Here is a 22,231-nt window from a genome sequence, read left to right on the forward strand (position 1 = left end):
CTTGGTGCGATGCGCTATCGTGCACCGACGGAAGCGGCCCACTCCTGCTCCCTGGCGATGTAGCAGACGTTACATGTTCCGAGGGAAATATCAGCGCAACGATGAGGAGTTAGAATCGTGCGTTTTAATCGTTCGTGGTCTGATGAAACCGTTACGTTATATGCTGATATATATATATAACGGTGTTCAATTGGGTCCGACCGAACATGCAACTGTGAAAGACCGAGCATGACAGTCTTCAACAAAACCTAATCATTTTTTTAAAAAAAATTATTTACTCATATAAATTATTTTTATAGAAAATAAACAAACTATTATTTCCACATCATTTTCGATATTGATGATTTCGATATATCAAATATTCCAGCAAAATCATTCTTCAAAGCGGCCGTTGATCTGTTAAAGTGCAACAGGAATGAAAATGCTTCAGAACTTTTTCAATACTAGAACAATAGTGAGGAAACAATATCCAAAATGAGACACAAAATGGAGCACATTCTCTCAGGAATTTGGAAGTCTTTTGCCAGTAACATTTTTTGAAATCTTGATCGATATCCTAAAGAACAAAGATTTCTCACACATCTGCATTCCCCAAAATTCTTTTCAGGCAAATATCTGCAACACGAGCTGGGGACACGAATTGTTTAAGGATCACTGTCGGAAGAACAAAGTTAGCAGGAGACTTTGCATTTTGGATTAGTTTTTAGGCCTGATCTCGATTCCCTCGATGATGAGACCACTCTTCCAGTGCCCACCTTTCACTTCCAACAAACTAATAACGACTTCATCGTCCTCGCCCTCTTCCCCATCGTTGTAGAACTCACCCAGCTTGATTTCCATCCATCCATCGCCCCTCGACTGCGGAACAACATGTCCAGTGGCTTCCTCATCTGTGTCTTGATTATTGTCGGGCTGCAAGCAGACCAAGTTAGTCGACGACTGTGTTCCTAGTTTTACTGATGCTTCTTGAGGTGGATAGTCCAGACCAACAGCATAATCAGATAGCTTGAAGATGAGATGCGCAGCGTATTTTGTTTTTGAAGAAAGCATTTTGCTTTTAAAGTGCCCACGAATCTCCAACCAACATACATTTTCGAGAACAGCAACCTCTGAGAACCTGTTGAAGACAGTTTTGCTCAGTTAATTGTTCAGTAACAAAGTGTATTCAAATTTCAAACACGAAATCAAACATATAAAAGATCTGATAGGTTAAAACAGAACTCAATAAAAAAGTGTGTTTCTATGCAACTATATGGGCATTGTGGATTGACTAGAAAAGCAATAATGGTATACAGAGTATTGTATATTGAGGATATAAATACAAAAATTGATCCTTTCATGAATAGCTCCAGCTTTTAGAATAAATAGATGGTTTAACAATGCTACCATATGAGCGAAGGTCTTGGGTTTGAATCTTAATATTGTTTCATTAATTCATGTATTTTAATTTGGGCTTGCCAAACGAAGTAGATCCACCTAAACATTAAAGGGGGGAATGTAAAGCATACAAATACAAAGATTGGTCTTTTACCAAAAAATTTAATTTAGATAAGAGATTAGTCAATCAACTTTAACATTATACATACTCCTTGCTTTATGAAACTCGTGGCCACTTCGGCACTAGACAGATACATTAGCGATGACATGAAGAACAAGCATGATCCAAAATATTGCTGATTGATTTGTGTGCTCGATTTGGTTTTCCAAATGAAGTGCGTCCACATAGACATGAAGGGGAGTATAAATACAAAGATTGCTTTTTCTCCCTAAAAGTTTAAGAGTGGTTAGTCAATCAACTTTGACATTATGAATCATCTCTGTATGCTTCGTGGTTTGTGAGACTTGTTGACATTCTGGCACTAGACAAAGGTATTGGCCATGGTAAGAAGACTCAACAGAAAGAACAAACAGAGAACAAGCATGATCCAAAGAATTGCTCATCTCAAGAGAACAGTGACTGTACCGAAAGTTAAACTTCGATTACGGAATTATAGTTCAAATTAAGCAGCATTCAGTACCAAACAAAAAGAAAACGAGGAACATTTGTGAATTAGTACATACCTGGAGTCTGGATCCGGAACCCACTTCCAGTAGAAGATCGTATCTGCCCACGTAATAACTAGCTCTCTAGCAGAAAGCATATAACACTTCGCTCCGCTCGATCTATCCAATGACAAAGTCTACGACACAATCCGATAAAACAAGGATCAAATCAAAAGAACTGGTGCTTCGCTAAAGCAGCCTAATTCCCCCATTTCTCCCTCAAATCCAGAGTGAGGGACGAAAATTGCAGAAGCGTAGCACTACCCTAGCAAAGTGTTATCAAAATGAGTTGAAACGAACCATTTTGCCGCCGTCGAGGAAGATCGGTCTGTCGCAGAGTCGGAAAAAGAGCTCCCTCTTGGACGAGAAGTCGACCGGCTGATCGTCGCGGGCGAGGATGGACTTCAGATCCGAAGGGAGGAAGCGGTCCCAGACAGTGTCAGAAGCAACAGCCGAGTGGAAGGCGGCGGAGACAGCGGAGCTGCGGCAGGCGTCGCGGGGCGACGTGAGGGAGATGACGTTGGCGATGCAGGCCTCAGGAAGCGCCTCGATTCCCGGCTCGCCATCGGCCATTCCAACTCGAACGCTCTCGGATTCCTCCGCCGTCTTCCCGAAACCTAGCGAAAACCAAAGCCGGAGCTTTTTCGATGGATCGGAAGGGAAGCGTCGAAGGGCGGTATTATATACAGCGGCGCATGGCCCTGTACCAGGCTGTCGATGGAGCAAGCTTACTCGAAGAAGTCTCTTAACTTTTTTGTGTTTTCAACCTTACTTTTTGGTTAATTAAGAATTCTAATCCCCGCTTAACAATGTTATTTCAACCTTACATTTTGGTTAATTAAGAATGCTAATCACCACTTAACAAAAAGATTCTCTTCCCTTTGATATCGATGCTACTATAAAAGAAAATAAAAACATTTTTTAATAAAAAATAAGATAAAATGGCCTTTTAATTTTTACTCATTAATAAAATTATTTGTACTCTTATTTCTTTTTTATATACAAATAAATTTATAAAAAGACAATATTAAACTCAAAAGTCATAATATATATAATTTCTCATATATCTTATAATCTATCATCCAAATGACTTTCATTATTGTTTTAAAAAATTAGTTGGCTACATCATTTATATACTAATTCATTCATCAAATGCATTTTGCACCTCTAATTTTCACTAATTTATCCTCCACAACTTGTCAATTATGCCCTTAATTCTCTGCAATTTTCATCTCTTCAGGTCTTGTTCTTCTATTCTCTGTCGGAATCGGATCTCTGCTCTTCTGATCCGGATCCGCTCGATCGCTCCGCCGCCTTCGGCCGCGGGGAGGAGGAGGAGCCCTTAGGCTTGCGGCGGTGCGGCTACTTGGGGACGGCCGGGATGTGATCCTCGCCGGCGGAAGCAGAGCCTCCGCGGAGCTTCCGCGCGCCCTGTTTGGACCCCTCCGACGGTTCCGTCGGGCGGCTGTCGGCGCTACCGCCCGACTGGTGGCGCTGTGTCCTCGGGACGGAGCCGTCGTGGCTGGGGGAGTCCGCGTGCCGAGAGGACCTTGTATGCACCGCCGCGCCGCGGGCTGTGGATACGCCGCCAGGGTGGGAGTCTGCGACTGCGAGCATTAATAGTGAGGTCAGGGTCGGTCGAGGCGTCGATCGATACCAAGAAAAGATCGAGATAAATGGAAAAAAAAGTAAATAAAACAATAATTAGGATTGTTAAACAAATACCTCTCCTTATCAATTATTTTTTCTTAAAAAAATTATGATTATTGGAGTTTTCATGATGCCATTTCTCCCCGAGCAGAAGAGAGAGAGAGAGCAGAGAGCGGGGAAAAATGAGGACTCGAAGTCTGGAAAATAATTTGTTTTAGCTATTTTGGTTGCCGGAAGGGTAGTTAGTTGGTAGTTGGTGTCGTGGCTCGAAACGCGGAAGGGAGAAATCCAGGCAGAGTCAACGGGGAAACGGACTTATTTTAGAGTCAAATGTTTATTGCAAAAGGGTAATGATTTGTTCCAAAAAAAAATTAGCATGAAATGTTACTATGAAAGACATGAGCTTTTATGTAATGGATCCACCTACATGCAAGTAGGACCCAGTCCTTTGTGTTTTTCATACTAGCATTTCATGTTAATTTTTCATGTAACAAATCATTATACAAATGAAACCATAGATAGAAAAGTCAATAGGACAGAAATAAAACGCTCCCTTGTTGAAGCATTTGTGATATGGTTAGATTCGGATGAATTACTTAAGATTAAGTTGTATTGTTAGACATGAATTTTACTATATTAGACCATCTAAGAGTGTTAAAAATAAATTTGATCTACCAATTCGATCTAAATCAAGATGATCCATTATTTTAAACGATCAAAGATCTTCAAACTTTAAAATAATAATTGGCTTAGGATGGTATTTTGGTTAAAATGTTTAAATTTATCGATTTTAAATATAATTTTAAATTATTCTCTATGAATATTTATTCAATCAATATATAATTATTAAATAATTAAAAGTCTATCTTGCACTTGCATATAAACCATTTTGTTTCTGCTTGAATCTGTATGACCTTTGAACATTAATAATTAAAAGACTATGATTATTAACGAAAATAACTTACTTTATTTTTTAAAAAGAATTAAATAAAATATAAATATTAATAAAACATAATAAAAATAATTGAGCCAAATATATATATTGAAATATACATAAACGCTTGAAAACTAAAATAAATGAAAATTTAAATGAAATTATTTTCATTTGTTAATTTTTTTAATGTTTACATTATTAGAATTAGGATGACATGCATCATTTTAAAGATTTGAAAATTCATGCTTAAAAAGGTAGAAAATGGAAATTTTATAGGGAAATAAGAAAAAATAAATTTATTTACGTCGACGGCGACGATCTCTCGGCAACTGCCGCAAGTTCGTCGGATGGACGGCGTTGATTAAACCTAGCTTTTTCTGAGGCACATTATCTGTTATTTTACTCGACCAAGCTACTACTTTTATCATCAGCTGTTCTTCCTTGCAAGATCAACAAAGCAAGCAGATGATGTGATGTTGTTGTTGATGATGATCCCTTGCCAAGTTCTACTGCATTGATAGTCTTTCCTTTCTTGAATCGTCTCGTAATCGCACCATTAATACTCAAGAACAAAAAGGAAAATCTCTGACAATTTGGGGATCTCACAAATTACCTAACGTTTCAGCCGTCAATCTTCGCTTGATTCCTGTAGTTTGGTCTCCGCCTTCTTGATTTCGCCCCCAGGAGGTCGATCTGGTCAGATTCACCATGGAAGCCCCAATTTTTTCGCTGCCTGTGTGTTGTTGTTGATGCTTGACCAAGCTGCGGGAGTGAGATGGATCTTTGGGGGAACGGTTTGTGTGTTTAGAACTTTAGATCGCCCGTCGGTCTTCTGGTGGCGGTTGGGGTTAGCGTTATCCATCACCAAGCATCCAGCTTTGCTAGGATTCTTGGGTTCCTAGTAAGTTGGCTTGGAATTCAACAGCTGAGCTCCAGCAGAAGTTCAGGACTGTCTCATCGAGGACTTGTGAGTTGATCTGCCTGTAAATAGTCAACCCATATAGTTTCTGTTGGCATTTTTCCTTGTTATTGCTCAATGTATGCATGGTGATTTATACTTTTGGCAGATTCTTTTTGTGCTGTCTTATGAATACTTTTGATCCTGAAATATGAGTCTATGGCTAGTTATTCTGGGTGATTTTGAGGATCATTCATCAATTTCAGTTCAAATAATATTGTTGCCTTTTTGGAAGAAGTATATTGGCTACTGAATGATCCTGTAATCAGCGGTGTAGACGATTAATTACAGATGCGAGCTTAGAAAGTTTAACATGATATTCAGTGATCTCTTGTAGGAGCCCTCTCATGACCTGTCGAAGTTTAGAAGCAGTTAGGTTTTCACCTAGGTCTGTGGTATTTTGTTTTTGATTGTTTGTTGTTTGATGAGCTTTTCGGTTGAAAGTTAGCTAGAAAGCAAGCCTCATTGTTTCCTTGTGACTTGCAGGTATCTCAAATTGATTGTGGCATAAATTAGATAGATGGTGAGGCATAATTCTTTCTAAGTCCTTGCAATCTTGATCCTATGTTTGCCGCTCTGAGTAGATAGCTTGCAGATTGCTAGAAATTATACCATAAACAAATTTATGAATGCTTATATGTGTCCTATTAGGAATTTGATGATTAACAGTGCAAGTAAATTTAGTAATTCAATATGAGCTAACTATGTGATTAGATTTTCATGTTGTAAATATTAATCAAGCTCAAGTTTTCCTGCATAGTCACTATTTGATCATGAGAGTTCAGAAGTCATTGTCTGCCTAATGGTTAAGTTGTATTAACTGAGTCTAATTGCAAATGAAGTGTCGTGAAACGATCTATATGGTGATATCATGAGTTCATAATGCTAACTTTCTATAACAGAGTATGGGAGCAGAGTGCATTGGAACTCTCATTAAAGACGACCTGGATGGAATGTCACCATTTCCACCAGGTTTTGCACCAATTGCATTATTCGACGTTCATAATAGCCAAGATCTTAAGGCTCCAGCAAATACATCTGAACCACTACAATACATCATGAAAGATGGCAAATCAAGTGTCACATTGCAGATCCCCCAAGATATTAAAATTTCTATAAATGCTTCTGAACCTGTACAGTGCACCGTAGAAGAAGAGAAATCAAGAAAGTCACTTCGACAAAGACCATCAGTAAATTATTGCCAATTTGATACTAGTTCAGATGAAGAGTCTGACTATGAGCCTTTTGAACAGGTTAGTAGATGTAGATGATTTTAACAAAAGTCTTGGAGATGATAAGCTTTTAGTTAGAATCTCTTGTTGAGCACCATACTTTGTTCTAAGAGATTAATTTTTTTTCTCTTGCTAATTTGATGCATTTGGTTATTCTTAATAACCTACTTTGTTTTCGATGTAGGTCGTCTCTTCGACTCCTCCTCTACCTAAAGGTGTGTTTCGAGGATGCGCTAAATGTGAAATTTGTCAGAAGGTAGTTGAATTCCATGACATCTTTGCTGACTTGTTATCTTACATGATTTTGTTTGTGGTTGAAAAAATTACTTTCGAGTGTTTTAATAGGTTACTGCAAGATGGAAACCACAAGATGCTCGTAGGCCCATTCTTGATGAAGCTCCTGTATTTTATCCAACAGAAGAGGTTATTTTATTTTACATTGTTATCGAAAAAGACTTCTCTATACTTGAATTTGTACATTTTTTGGTGTCATATGAACAATTTTGATCTTTGATCAGGAGTTTAAAGATACTATCAAATATATCGCAACTATACGCCAAAGCGCAGAGCAGTATGGAATATGTCGAATAGTTCCACCCTCATCTTGGAAGCCCACATGCCTTCTCAAGCAGAAGGATGTATGGGAAAATTCAAAGTTTACTACTCGAATCCAACAAGTGGATAAGCTTCAAAACCGCCTTACCTTGAAGAAGATGGGCAGAGGTAACATCATTATGAGGAAAAGAAGAAAAACCCTAAAAACTGATAATGCCAATGAAGAAAATAAGGCAGAATCTAATAACTGTGACAATGTTGAGAGGTTTGGATTTGTACCTGGGCCAGATTTCACTCTGGAATCTTTTGAGAAGTATGCAGATGAGTTCAAGAAGCAATATTATAGCAGAAGCATCGAATGTGTTTTTGGGCCTTGCCAACAGGAACCTTCCATTGAAGATATCGAAGGTGAATATTGGCGGATAGTAGAAAGACCAACAGAAGAGATTGAGGTAGCACCACTTTTTGTATGTAGGTCACAAATATCACAATGCCTTATTCATCTGTTGATTTATATCATAAGTCGTCTTCACAATGTTTGACGTGCTTCATCCACTTTCCTCTTTTTCTTAAACCGTTGGTTGTATTTATACCTCAGTATTGATGGAATGCATATGTGTATTATCTGCCCTTAGATAAACTATAATCATATTTTGCTCTTAACCTGAGACTCTGCAGCCAGGTCAAACTTTTAACTTATGATTTTTGGCCTTTTAGGTGCTTTATGGTGCTGATGTTGACACTGGGGTTTTCAGTAGTGGCTTTCCCAAAGAGTTATTCTCTGTGAATATATCTGCACTTGAGGATCAATATATGAGTTCTGGATGGAATTTGAATAACTTCCCACGTCTTCCAGGCTCTGTTTTATCCTTTGAAAGTGGAGACATTTCTGGTGTTCTTGTGCCATGGTTGTACGTTGGAATGTGCTTTTCTTCCTTTTGTTGGGTAAGATGCTATTTCTCATATCATCACTAAGCAAATTCACAGACATGTAGCATGAGGCTGCCTCTAGAATTTTACATCTAATAAACTTGTACATTGCAAATGCATAATTCTTTATTTTTGACTTGTAGGCTAATTGATGTTTCTTTTGCCAACAGCATGTAGAAGATCATCATCTATACTCGCTAAACTATATGCACTGGGGAGCGCCAAAGATATGGTATGGAGTCGCTGGAAAAGATGCCTTAAAATTAGAGGCAGCTATGAAAAAACATCTACCCGATTTGTTTGAAGAACAACCAGACTTGCTTCACAATCTTGTAAGAATATGGATTCTTGAATCCTATTATGATAATTTTTATTCTTTGGTTCATGCACTTTTGTAAGCATGTTTTATATAAACAGTATAATTTACGAAATCAAAAACTTCAGTATCTTTCTAATTTAAAAATCTGGTTTGTGCTAGAATATCTTATTTGATTAATCCTCCTTTTTACAGGTGACACAATTTTCACCTTCTCTTTTACGTTTGGAAGGTGTACCTGTACACCGTTGTGTTCAAAATGAAGGAGAATTTATTCTCACTTTTCCACGGGCATATCATTCTGGTTTCAATTGTGGATTCAACTGTGCAGAGGCTGTAAATGTGGCTCCTGTGGATTGGTTGCCTCATGGACAGCATGCTGTAGAGCTTTACTGTGAACAGGGACGCAGGATATCCATATCCCATGACAAATTGTTGCTGGGAGCTGCAAGAGAAGCTGTTAGAGCTCAGTGGAATATCCTATTCCTGAGGAAAAACACTCCAGATAATTTGAGATGGAAAAATCTCTGTGGACCTGAAAGCATACTGATGAAGGCGCTCAAGGTGATTTGATTTCTCCATAATTTTCCATGTAGTCTTTCATAAGACATCTATGAACTGACATCTTTCTTGATTAGGAACGGATTGAGATGGAGCGTACAAGAAGAGAGAATCTATGTTCTTCCTTGACAGGAAAAATGGACTCTCACTTTGATACTGACTGTGAAATGGAATGTATCATTTGCCACTACGACTTATACCTTTCAGCTACGAAATGTGACTGTTCACCTGACAAATTTGCTTGTCTCATTCATGCACAACAACTTTGCTCATGTGCTTTGACTACGAGATCATTTTTGTTCCGCTATGAGGTCAGTGAGTTGAATATCTTTCTAGATGCTTTAGCAGGGAAGTTGAGCGCAATTCATAGATGGGGCCTTCTTGATCTTGGGTTAAGTTTAAGTTCTCATGTTACTAAAGAGAAAGCACAAGAGTGCAAACAAGTTCCTCTGGCTAGTAAGGAAGGAACAGTGCAAAAGGATAGCTCAATGATTAATCAAAAAAGGATTCTCAATGCAAGATGCAGTTCAAACAAAGACATTGATGCATCAAAGCTGCACCCTTTTGAAGGAAAAGAAGAGAGAAAAAGAAAAACTCATAATGCAGATAAGCCAACAGATGAAATTGCTGATGATTCTTCAAAAAATCTGTCAGTTGTAACAGATCAAAATTTCAATTTAAGGGGTCTACTTCCCAGAGGAAATGGATGTTCACATGCCACTGCAGTAATTTCTTTAGATTCTCAACATTCTTCAAATGGTGTTATGTTACAAACTGGTTCTAAAGAAATAACAGGGATAAAAAATACAAGCGTCCCAAAAATTGGCAACAACGAACTAAAAGCATGCTATTTTTCTGGTGGAAGAGACATTGCACCAGTAACGAAAGATAAATTTAAAGATGCAAAGAGATCATTCTCAGATAAATTTGAGGAAGCATCATCTGTTTGCTCTGAATCATTGTCCAGGTTGTTGAACTGTGAAGATAAGGTGACATCCTGCAGTTCTCACAAAGATCAAGATCTTATCACCCCTCAGACCAATGCATCACTGCTGAGTGAAAAAGAGATTCACATGCTACCTGTACTGGAGGCATCTAGCAGTGAGAATTTAAGCTGTATAATTTCTGATGTCAAGGTGCAGCAAAAAGTAACTTTTGATAAATATTCATCCAATATACCAGATCAACAATTGTTGACAGTGCCTCTTGGGAAGACATCTGAATGCCCTAAATCTGCCAATGACACCATCATAAGCCCATTGAAAGATCTGTCTCATGTAAAAGAATCCTGTGGTAGTGATTCTTCAAAATTTCCCCAAAATCCCCAACCTTCTGGAGGTGATGTGCAAATATATGAAAATAAATGGAAAATTGAATCAAGTCCAGAGAATAATGTGGTAGATAGAAGAAATCCAATCGCAACAAGCTCATCTTCGTATCCACAAAAAAGTATTGATAGATACTACCCACATCAAAATGGTCCTCGCATAGCTAAGGTGGTGCGGCGTGTTAATTGCAATGTTGAGGTGTTGGAATATGGTGTTGTGCTTTCTGGAAAATTATGGTCCACTAGCCAAGCGATATTCCCCAAAGGTATATTTCTTATAATTGAGGCATCTCAGGAATTAACATTTTTTGGATGATTTCACTCTTACCTTCATATTATGATTTTTTTTACCTGTATTTGAAATTAATTTACATATTCTTATTGCTCCATGCCTTTTTTTTGTGGTTTACATATCACTGCAAAACTTGTTACCTATCGCCATTGGAGTTGATCCCCCTCCAGCTTTGTCAGGTTGATGTTCCTCCGTGAGAAGGCTGAGAGTACCTTCGGAAGCACCAACGTGGAGTCACCACCATTGAGGTCTTCGAAGGCGGTCTGCTTCGATGATCTCTCTGGCGGCGGAAGTGATGGCGAAGGCAAAACCTAACCTCGGGCCTGAATGCAGTGACGACCGGCGCGATTGGCGAGAGCTTGGCTGCTGCAAATGTGATTTCATCAATCCAACCCTTGAAGACCGAACCGAAACCTCCCCCTCCTAGCATGCTGTCCGGCCGGAGCGGGGTTGATTTCCGACGGCGTGGAGCAGAGGAGGCTGATTTTGGGATATCAGAATCGCCGTGGAGAGGAGACGAGGGATTTTTGGAGCAGACGACGGCGAGGGAAGGTAGGGAAGCTCCAATCGCGATTCGGCCGCGCGATTTTGAGGTTTGGCCGCGCAATTTGGAGAGGCGGGATTTTGTAGAATTTTGCTTCATTTCGACCACGGTGGAAGATGAACAGTGAAACTCCTCGCCACGTCAGATGCCGGGGACGGAGTCGCGCAAACTGTTCGGGCAGGATATCAATCCTGTTATATATATATAGATAGATATATTAATTTTCTTCACTGATGAGAATTGTTTAAAAAATAATTTTAATGGTGAGATTATTAATGGTCTATGGTGCATGAAAATTCTCTCGGAGTATAGTTGAGTTTGTTATGATAGAACAGATTTACTGAAGTGGACAAAGGTCGAATCTAGACGAAGTCGAGACAATGTCCTTCCTCTATCGTAACCAACTGTAGTTTCTCGATTTACCTCTTCATGAATGATCATGTGGAATTGTTGGGACGGTAGATTTCACTTTTTACTAAAATGAAAAATTTCCCCCTGATTATTTACCTTTTAGTTTTTAATTTTTTGAAAAAAATTTTTTTTTAAAAAAAATGCACTTGTCTGCTCTAGGGGTATCTAGCTAATCGATCATTAGCATTCCTCATGAAGGACAGTTGCTTTTTGGTAAAATGCTAAAAATAGCAATAGTGAAGGACAGTTCTTGGTAAAATGCTAAAAATAGCGTTTTTTTTTTTTGAACTTTACTCCCAGAGTTTACAAACAAAATAGACTACTTCCACTAGTTTCTGTAGAGGAACATTCCCTATAATATTACAAGGAAGCACAATGATCGAATCTTAAGTTTCTTAGTTTTGGAATCCATCTGTGTTACCAATCATTCATACATAAAACAAACCTGATGGAAACATTTGTACACATCACACTGTTTATTGCACGATTTTGTGGTAGAAAATACAGACAATGAGTACTACAAAGGAATGAATCTTATAACTTTCAGGTTGCGTTTCCATCGGAATGGCCGTTCTTCTTTGAGCTGCTGAACTGGCTCGTCACACTTTTACCCATGAACTTCCCAGCTCTGCTCACGGCACCGAATCCACTTCCAACCAACCCAACACCAGCACCGAGGCCGGAGCCGACTAGGCCAACCCCTGCACCAACACCAGAGCCAACCAAGCCCACGCCCGCTCCGATACCTGTACCGACAAGGGATGCTGCACCACCAAGCGCGTCCATGGTGCTTCCGATGAGCCCAGCTTCCTTCAGTTTCTTCCTCTCCTCCAAAATCCTCTTCTCTTCTTCTAGTGCAGCAAGCTGCTCCTCTACTGTGAATGGATGATACAGTACCTGGTGGAAGATAATTGGGAACTTGATTATGTGAATTGACTCATATATTAGAACACATTGTCCTAGATTGAAGCAAACAGATGAATTGATTTCAAAAATCACAGAGGACGAAAAAGAAGTCCATCTTGAACCTACCGACCTTTATGGTAAGACTCCCTCTGTCCTTCTTATCCTTGACCTTTAGTGTATCTAGTGATGCAAGCAAGTTTAGTTGAATTTCTTTCGTAACACCAGGTTCTAATTCTTGTAAGCCTAACTTTGCGACGCCCATTTTCTTATCTTGTTGAAGTTTGTCTTCATCATAAACCTGGAAAATCAAATAACAAATATTAGTGACAAAAGGTATCTAATGACCCACGAAGGAACTATCAATTATATATGGTAAAAGCTGACATGGAGCATTTGTAGTCACTACAAGGATATAATAAATCTTCTTGTTAGCTTTAAATGGTTCACTTCATTTCCTGTTTACATGATACAGTGACGTCTGTTCTCAAGGAAGTTGTTCATCAGTTCTCACAGTAAAATTAATGTGCTGAATACACAATCAAAATAGAGAGATAAACCAAAATCATGCCATATCATAATCTTAGATAGTATAAGAACTCTTGCTAAGCACAAGCGCCCTATTCCTACCATAATTTTCAAAAAGAATATATAAAGTTTGAAGGCAAGAGCTACCACTTCATCCTTAATTGTCCCAGCCACTACAACACTACAGTTCTATATAATTTTAATGGTGCCGCGGTAGGACATCCAAGTTGTCACCCGAGCACCTGTGGTTCGATCCCCAGCTACGGCGTATTTGCTGGGCTGGCCGCTGCGTGCACTTCCCAATTTACCCTGGTGCCCGGTGGAAAACTTCCATGGAGCTGGACCGGTCACCCCCAGGGATAATCAATGAGGCTAACTGGGATTTATCATCATTTTATATAATTTCCATTTTAAAACTAACCTGGTACTAGGTTGACCTTTGGTTTCCAATTTAACTGTTTGAATTGGCTAACTCCAATTTTCAAAACACTGCTCCTCACATAATTTTAGATTCTCAGCTTATGAACCAACAACATGAATTGGGGTCAATGATCCCCTTGGTTATTCTCAACTAGTACTGTCAGTTTGCCACCTCAAGGCACATCTCCCTCCCTGGCTTGTTCATCCATGCAAAACGACCCCTTAGCCCACCCATGATTCTCCCATCATTCGAGATTTGATGTTCTGTTGGGCAAAATATCATAGTGCCGCCACAGGCGACAGATTGGTGTTGCTAAAGAAAAAATGACAAGTTTCATGGGCAGCATTGCGACTTGACTCTGCTAGTGACAAACAACACATCCTAACAAAGATATTCACAAAGATTATGGTTTTTAACACAACCTAAGCTAAAAGTCAGGATGGTGAGCTTTTACAGAAACTAACATGGGGAAAAGAACAACAATAGCCAATAGAAGAACCCAAATCAAAACATGCATTGGCCATATGTTAATGCAGAACTAGTTCTTCTACTCCTTTTTCTTTTTTTACTTAGACAAATACAACAATAACAGGAAAAAAACTGAAGGTAGCATGATGTCACACTTATATAAGATGGATAAGTAATAATAGATCATGGAAGAGTACTCACAACTCGGGTGCTCTTTCCATTTCTTGTACATTAATATGTAGATTCTGAAAGAGGTTATCGGGCCAAACCAAGTGGACAGAATGCTAGTGAACACATCATGACAAATTACCTAGTAATGCATTATGCATCATCTACCTGAATCAATTATAGAGCGCATATATTCTCACTTTTTCGTCATATGAAATTGAAGCTTTGCCTTCTCATCCAGATATACTCTCTAAGTCTCATCTTTGTTTTACAATTAATGCACTACGAGATAAGATCTACCATGTATTTGAAAGAGTTAGATACGAGAATGTACCTCAAAGATAATATATTGTGTCTCCTTGTCTTCAGCAAGCAGTTGAAATGTTTCATTCCACACAGGGCTGAGATTGTCGTCCACTACCTTTGTTTTAACTTTGAATGTTGGGCGAACATATAAAACCACATATGGATCAGATTTTCCCACTAATTCTAGATTCTTTAGACTGTTAGCTCGAACAACTGTTACTGTAAGTTTTCCCTGTGGTTTAAGCTCTAGCTCGCTGTACAACATAAAAAAAAATTCAATTCATCAGATTCCTGTTGAAGGGAATACAAAACCTACATTGCAATACTAGATTATAGATTTCTGGTTAGTAGAAGAAAGAAACAAAATCCTATTTTTCAATGTACCTCTAGGGCATGAAAGATATAGATTTAGTTGAATGTCATTCCCAATTTGAAAGAGGGCATAAAATATGTCACGAAACACATGGTTATCTAAATTTGAATTGCAGAGAGTAGCTTTTAAAGAGTTTTTTGGTCTTTAGATAAGGGATAGGAAACTGGGTGATTAATTAAGTTAAACGGAGTGAAAAAAAAATCCTTACAGGAGTTCTACATATTCAAGATTTAGTATTCAACATGAAGAAAATTTAGTAATATAGACTCAGAGTTCAATATCAAGAACAAATCCATGTGGTAAACCTCAAAATTGTGGTTGTAATGTTGTATGAAAGAACAAAAAAGGACAGATATGAACATAAAATAAAGTTAAAAGTTAAAATGAAAAATGACATTAAAGATTTTGGTGATCAGCATGTATTCTGATTTTGATGTTCAGTACTCTAATGATTTGTTTAAAACTGCAGCATGTGATGAAATTTTGAATAAGCGGACTGAAAGATAACAAAAAGAAGTGGGCACAACTTTTTGGAACAACATCCAATTGCTATTACTGACGTTTGGTCTTTTGTTTATTCTTTCTGGGGGTAATACCAACCTTCTCTCTTCAAGACTTTTTTTTAGACTTTCTAGTTCATATTGCACCATACTCTTCATATATTATATGATCCATAAACTGGAAATTGTTAAGATGTGTAAATGTAGTTTCCAGGTACATCGCAATGCTTATTTTTACTCTCGCCTAAGAACTCCAGCAACCTCTGTGATGTTGGTATGAGAAATTAAATTGTTAAACAGGACTTTGAACAGTCCTTTTTCCAGTTTTCTTTAGTTAAATTAGATATCTAGCTGTCCTATAGACCATTAATAAACCCTTTGTTCTTGTAAAACACATTAAATGTCACATTGGCGAATATATTGTTTAAGCGAGTTGCTGAAGATTTACATGCTAATTGAAGAAATATAAAGGATGTTCAAGTTATTAAGTTGACTGCTACAAAGAATGTTCGAGTTATTCAGTTGACTACTACAAATTACGTTACGCTGACTCTAGTGAGATAGGCTTAAAAGTGAATAATAACTGTCAGTTTAATGTGCTATAAACCAAAGAAACATGATAAACATACAAAAACAGAGATAGTACCTAACATCGACATCAACTCCGCCGAGTGGAACAACAATTCTGTGGGGCCATTCAAGCATGTCGGTGACTATTGAAGTGACAGTATCCTACATATCAAATTCAGAATGAGCTTCACCATCATTTGATGACTTTGAAAAATAATATCAAGTTTCTAAAGAGATTATAAGAAACTAAAATTACATCGATCATGTCTGAAAGGCCAGGAATTGCAGTAAGGCTCCCTCCTACAGCCTTCAATGTATAATCTATTTTAGGCTTCGGCTGAAAGGAAAACGTTCAAGTCAATATAAACTTGAAAAAAAAAAATCAAAGTTGAGTACATTTGTTAGATGCAAATATGCAGAAGCAATATCTGGCAAAATTGTTTTCATGATATGGCAGGAATAATGTAAAGTGTACCACATTGGCAGAAAAGTCAAATACATCAGTTACATGCAAATATGCAGAAACAATATCTGAAATTGTTTTCATGATATGGCAGGAAAAATATGAAGTTAACCACATTTCACAGCTTGGACAGCTTTCCACACTGGCAGCAATCTACCTTGACACCATTTCACAAAATTTTTCATTGTACAAATCTACGCTAACAATGTTACTAGTGCTTATGCACAAAATTGGGATGCCATATGGCAGTGCTTTGAACTCCCCTGCCATGCATCATCATCTAAACCAGTAATAACTCATCATCTAAACCAGTAATAATTAAATAGTTGTTGCCAGGAATTTGTTGAAGTTTAACAAAGAAATTAGACCAAACATGAGAACATATGCAACAGTCGTCTAGAATAATAACAAAGATTGTTTCAGATAATGATCATAAACTATAGCCAACAATATAACATAATTGTGCAAATAATAGTAACATACCTCAGCAAGAAGTGCAACAACAACAGCAGAAATGCAAGGTATCTCTTCAGAAAGTTGAAATATAACACGAATGACAGTAAAGACCTGGAGATCTTTTAACTACAACCAGCAAAGTGAAGAAGCACATAAAATCTCATAAGGCACAAAAGGGCAACAGACATTCTTACAATATTACAATCAACTACTAAACCTGAATAGGAAGTGAAGCAACAAGTGCTTCAACTGCAAGAATTATGCTTAAGTCTCCACCCCATCGGAAATCTATATCCATTGTAATTTGACTTTTCTTGAGACTTTGAACTCGGATACCTTTGAAAAAAGATAAATGCATCAACTACAACATACAACTTAACTAAGCTAAATAGCTAATTTCAATAGGTTCATGTTGTTTGAACTTTGAAGTCTCCTCCTGAATCAAAAAGTCAGAGTACTCAAGATGATGAAAAGAATCATAAAGAAAACAGTACCGTTCAGACTGGAATCGATCAGAATAGACTCACACAGGCAAAAGTTTCAATTCTTTGTGAATAAGTAAACTAAGCCATGAAGCTTAATGGAAAGAATTAGAAAAGTATAATTCATAAACTCAGTTTGCCTTGAAGAAAATAAAGAGAAGAAAACAGTCATATATACCCTCCCATTTTGGCATAACTAATTAGTATTTCACTGCAAAAACAAAATTCCTAGATGGTAAAATTAATTCAAAATTTGTCAGTGAGAAACAAACACTATGATAAGAGTTACAGTTATATTTTAAGCAACAGGACAATAGCAAAATGGAGCTACATTGTTGATTGTTCTAACAATTAAGGAAGCATATAAAAAATTATTAGAAATATAGACTTCCTATACAATGGAAGCATATAGAATGTTATTCAAAATATAGATGTTTAGAACTAAAACCTGAACAAACCTTCAATTTTAGGTGGTACAGTCCCAAGAGACAGCTTGCTGAATTTAAGCGAAGTTATTCCTGCAGGACGATAATCATCCAGTAATGGTTCAACTGTTTCCCTGATTACCAGTGTTGCTGCCTAAGACCAAGTAAAACCTATAAGTTAGTATGCAATTATAATTTGATAAACTCAAACACTAGCAACCAGAAATCAGAAGATATATACTAGTGGATAAAGAAAATAACTTTAAACCCATCAAAAATCATAAATAAACAAAACAAAATCTATGACAGTAGGATTAGCACCCACTGTTGACAGTCAATTACAGAAGGAAACACAAATTTACATTTTTAGATTCAGACTGCAGCCAATCCAATAAAAAATACCACAACCGCCAATCCAATAAAAAAATACCACAACTGCCAATCCAATAAAAAAAATCCTCTTTCGCAGTGTGATCTTTCTAGCTGAAAATACCACAACCGCCAATACAATTAAAAAAAAAGCATCCAAAAGAAACGAGGTTATTCTACCAAACATAAACTCAGAATAACTCTTATAAATAGAATAAAAGATATATTCATAATTTAAATCTTAAAGTAGAGGTAGAGCTCTAAACAGAAAATCACTAGGCTTACATCTGCGATATATGGCCACAATTTACCCAACATCTTGTTTAGCCATTTCACCTGGGAAAAAAATGAACACAAATTAAATTTATTAAAGAGAGTTGTGTAAAACTGAACCAAGCAAAGTAAAACGATCAAATGAAGTTACTGCCAAGAGATCCCATTTAAAAACAGAAATAACTGTTAGGAGCATAAAATACCAAAGGCCTAGTGGTGTGACCATTCTGACAAGGGCAAGGAGTGATTGTCGAAGAAGAGAGATCTGATAAGGTGTAGCTCTTGTCAAGCTTCTAGGATGCAAGGGCAAGAACAAACCAAAATCAATACCAAAGTAGGGACACCGAAGTAGGGAAAGTGTGACTAGGTCATGGGCGTAAATACCTTAAATGGATTAAGTATGTGCCATAGATAATGAGACACATTTTGGTGGAACTAGTTAGGTTCTACCTAAAAACTCCTAGTTAAGTGTGCTCAGTGTGGAGCAATCCGAGATGGGTGACGTTCGGGGAGTTCCTCACCTTGTAGTCAAATTCCATCATGAGACAAAACAGCATTACGTCTTACATCTATGAAAAAAAAACAAGGATGAAAGAATGCCGATGACAGTTACAAAATAACTGGGTAGTTTATTTAACTACTGATGAGATTCCCAGCTGCAACTTCAATTAGCCCAATAACTTCATCCTTAAATCTGGTAGCTTGAAATGATTATCTAGCCTTTGTTCATATTATATATTGTCTATGTTGAAGCAACTAGCAACAAGTTTCATAACCATAATAACAGCTAATAATCATGATATGCATCATGTCAAAATTCCAAGGATACCTATCCAGGATCATCATTTTAGAGTTTTTAGCCTTTGTCTCTCTTCATGTCTTTCTTGAACATCACCTACTTGTCAGAACTCATGATTCAGGTGTTCAAAATGGACGGAAGGTGAAGAAGGATGCTTTACACACCTGTTCTTATTAGCTTTTACAAGAACTACTAAACTTTTTAAGGAATTGAAAAAAATGTAAGACAACTAGTTCTCATCCATCTTTCTTATCTACCAGTTCACATTGAGTTCAGTTTTTTTTTTTCAAAATGTTACCATAAGCCCATGATGAAATATCTAATGTCGACAAAATAGCATAATGAATGCACATTTCAGATGCATAGCCTCAAAAAACAAGTCTGAATACGGATAATTATTCTGTTGAAATAACCTGTTCAAATGTAGGAAATGAAATCCATTCAGGATAATTATCGCCACATAGTTTCTTCAGATCTTCTCTACCCAGAGATCCAAGAAGTTTTATGTCAGCAGCCTGTAGAAAAGTGAGCATAAAAATATTAGTCCATAATTTGATACTCATGCTGCTGCAATCACTAGCTTATCGAAGCATGAATACCGAATTAATCTCTCCAGTGAAATAGAGAAAAGCAATCACATCAATATGCAGCAAGATACAATAACCAAGCTAAACCATAGACTGGCCATAAGAATGAACTAGACTTGAATGTTTCTTGCTTGGTGCTTGTTGAAAATAAATTTTATGGACTCAGACACCACCTCCTAGAGTCATTTGATTCCAATACAATGTTTCATAGATCAATCGACCATGCTCCAGAGCGCTTTGCTTGAGACGATCCTCAACGAAAAAGGAAGATCTACCGTAAGCTGTCATCAAGGCCAACTCAACTACAAAGTAAAAAAGGTCCAAGGAGCGGCTCAGCACTAGTAATCTCCTGCCCCTTCTGTCAACTCAACCAGAGGGAGATAAATAGAATAACAATTTTCGATAATTTCAAGAGTCATTCATGTCAATACGAAGAACAAAATTTCAGTCGCAATTCCAGATCCAAAATGACACTACACTAAAACGCCGATCAAATTACTCAAAAGGCGCGATCCTATCCATCAAAACCTTTAAGTCAACAAAGTAGTCAAACAATATCCCAAAAGAGAAGGGAGGGAGAACAAAATTCATATACCTTGGTGACGCGCTTAGAGCTGCGGCGCCTCATCATGCGTGCCCACCCAGCCATCAGCGCGACTCCGACGATCGCCCCCATGACCAGCCCGGAGATCAGCCCCATCCTCGCCTCGGGCCTCGAATTCCAGCAAGGAGACCAATCCAATCGAAGACCAAACCGACCCGATCGGCAACTCCAGCGAGATTAGATCGCTCGCCGACGAGAAACCGAACGGAATCGAGGCGTTACGGCAGCAGAAGGGAAGGGAGAAGTTGACTAGTCGAGTGAGTTGTCGGCGTTATGAAACGAGTGGCATCGGGCCGCTTTGCTCGGAGAAGATGGAGGAGAACAACAAAAGGGGCCCAGCACATAATTCGGGTAATTATTACGGGTATAATAAATGGCGGCTAAATATGGCATTGGATAATTAAATTGCAGGGAAATTATAATTAGAAAAGTCATTAAAATACTCTAAATATAAAAAAGTGTCTAGTTATCTTGTTATGGTGCCCCTTAGTTTCTCTTAGTTCTTGTCTAACAATAATTAAATCTCATAAAAATTTGTATGACATTTTTTATATTATTATTATTTTATTATAAATTTTGTATAATACTTTTTGTTAAAAAAAGTTCACTATGGATTTCCATGCTTGTTTAATTCAATAATTTATCATCATCATTATCTTTTTATAAAACTAAAAAACACCCTTTATGTCAAAAAATATATATATCTTATTTTTAAAAATAAAAAAGTATCCTTTTATATTTTTCATTGGGCAAACCACAAAGGCGTCCTTTTTCCATTTTTTTTTTATCGATCAGCATACTACTTTTAATTTTTTATATCAAAAGAGGACCCATCCCAAGTACAATTACCTAAGTCTCCTCCATTATATTATTTTATATCAAAAGAGGACATATCCTAAGAACAATTACCTAAGTCTCCTCCATTATATTATTCTAATTATGATCTCTTTTCAATATTTCTTATTTAAATTTTGAACCGAGGATTTATAATCGTTACGAAATCATAATTACAATCATAATCTTTATCTTAGATTAAATCATAGGACATACAATCTATTAAATCGAAATTCGTCTAAATATTTACATTTATTATTGGATGTAACTTATAATAGCCCAATCTTGAGTCAAAAAATATCGTTTAAAAGCTTTTTGAAAGCTAAAAAAAATTTATTATCTTTATTTAAGATTATTTTTTATATTGTAGCAATTACACTTTCATAGCTGCTATATTGTTGTAGTTGTAACAACTATGAAATCGTAACTACTATAATTGTGTGACAATTCAGTTGTAGCAGCTATGAAACCGTAATTGTTATAACTGTATAACAACTACAAAATTGTAATTACTACAAGTGTGTTGCGTAGCTTCTACAACGCATTTAATCGATTCAGAATTTAATTAAAAAATATAAATAAGATAATATTGAAAATAATATTAAAGAATAATTATGTCATTTTAGACTAAGAGATTATTTTGATAAAAAAATTAAAGTGGACGATTTAATAAAAAAAAGGAATACCCCTTTGATCACTGACATTTTTGGTTTCGAGAATAAATATAGGACTATGATCACAAATGTTAAAAGTAAAGTCACCCTATAACCTAAACTATTGTAAGTTATATTCATAACGACTGCATCACTGTTTAAAGTAACGTTTTTATCAAGTTACAATAATTTTAAAAATATTAAATAAATTTAATAAAGTTAAAAATATATTTTTATATAATAATATTTTATATGTAATAGTTTTAATTAAGTTGAGCATTTTTACTTATAGTCAT

General features: G+C 37.0%; 3 protein-coding genes across 3 annotated transcripts; 1 reads left to right on the forward strand and 2 right to left on the reverse strand.

The window, feature by feature from the left end:
- Positions 1 to 461: 461 nt before the first annotated feature.
- Positions 462 to 2,659, reverse strand: LOC141823304 (F-box protein At2g02240-like). The gene is made up of 3 exons (XM_074710568.1): positions 2,344 to 2,659; positions 2,062 to 2,180; positions 462 to 1,117 (listed from the first exon to the last, which is right to left on the reverse strand). Exons 1-3 carry the CDS (start codon positions 2,614 to 2,616, stop codon positions 697 to 699), a joined length of 813 nt encoding a protein of 270 aa, XP_074566669.1. The 5' UTR covers positions 2,617 to 2,659; the 3' UTR covers positions 462 to 696.
- Positions 2,660 to 5,073: 2,414 nt separating this feature from the next.
- Positions 5,074 to 10,822, forward strand: LOC141823718 (lysine-specific demethylase JMJ703-like). Its single transcript, XM_074710975.1, has 9 exons — positions 5,074 to 5,594; positions 6,488 to 6,838; positions 7,002 to 7,073; positions 7,163 to 7,240; positions 7,336 to 7,824; positions 8,090 to 8,317; positions 8,473 to 8,634; positions 8,814 to 9,182; positions 9,257 to 10,822. Exons 2-9 carry the CDS (start codon positions 6,491 to 6,493, stop codon positions 10,820 to 10,822), a joined length of 3,312 nt encoding a protein of 1,103 aa, XP_074567076.1. The 5' UTR covers positions 5,074 to 5,594; positions 6,488 to 6,490.
- Positions 10,823 to 12,129: 1,307 nt separating this feature from the next.
- On the reverse strand, positions 12,130 to 20,739 carry LOC141823306 (calcium-dependent lipid-binding protein-like). The gene is made up of 11 exons (XM_074710572.1): positions 20,440 to 20,739; positions 19,671 to 19,772; positions 18,471 to 18,521; positions 17,850 to 17,970; positions 17,127 to 17,245; positions 16,937 to 17,035; positions 16,247 to 16,327; positions 16,067 to 16,152; positions 14,576 to 14,801; positions 12,790 to 12,957; positions 12,130 to 12,650 (listed from the first exon to the last, which is right to left on the reverse strand). Exons 1-11 carry the CDS (start codon positions 20,542 to 20,544, stop codon positions 12,297 to 12,299), a joined length of 1,512 nt encoding a protein of 503 aa, XP_074566673.1. The 5' UTR covers positions 20,545 to 20,739; the 3' UTR covers positions 12,130 to 12,296.
- Positions 20,740 to 22,231: the final 1,492 nt, after the last annotated feature.

Source organism: Curcuma longa, chromosome 3, assembly GCF_044706935.1.
Source record: "Curcuma longa cultivar G26 ecotype Majalengka, Jawa Barat chromosome 3, ITB_CL_G26_1.1, whole genome shotgun sequence".
NCBI lineage: Eukaryota > Viridiplantae > Streptophyta > Magnoliopsida > Zingiberales > Zingiberaceae > Curcuma > Curcuma longa.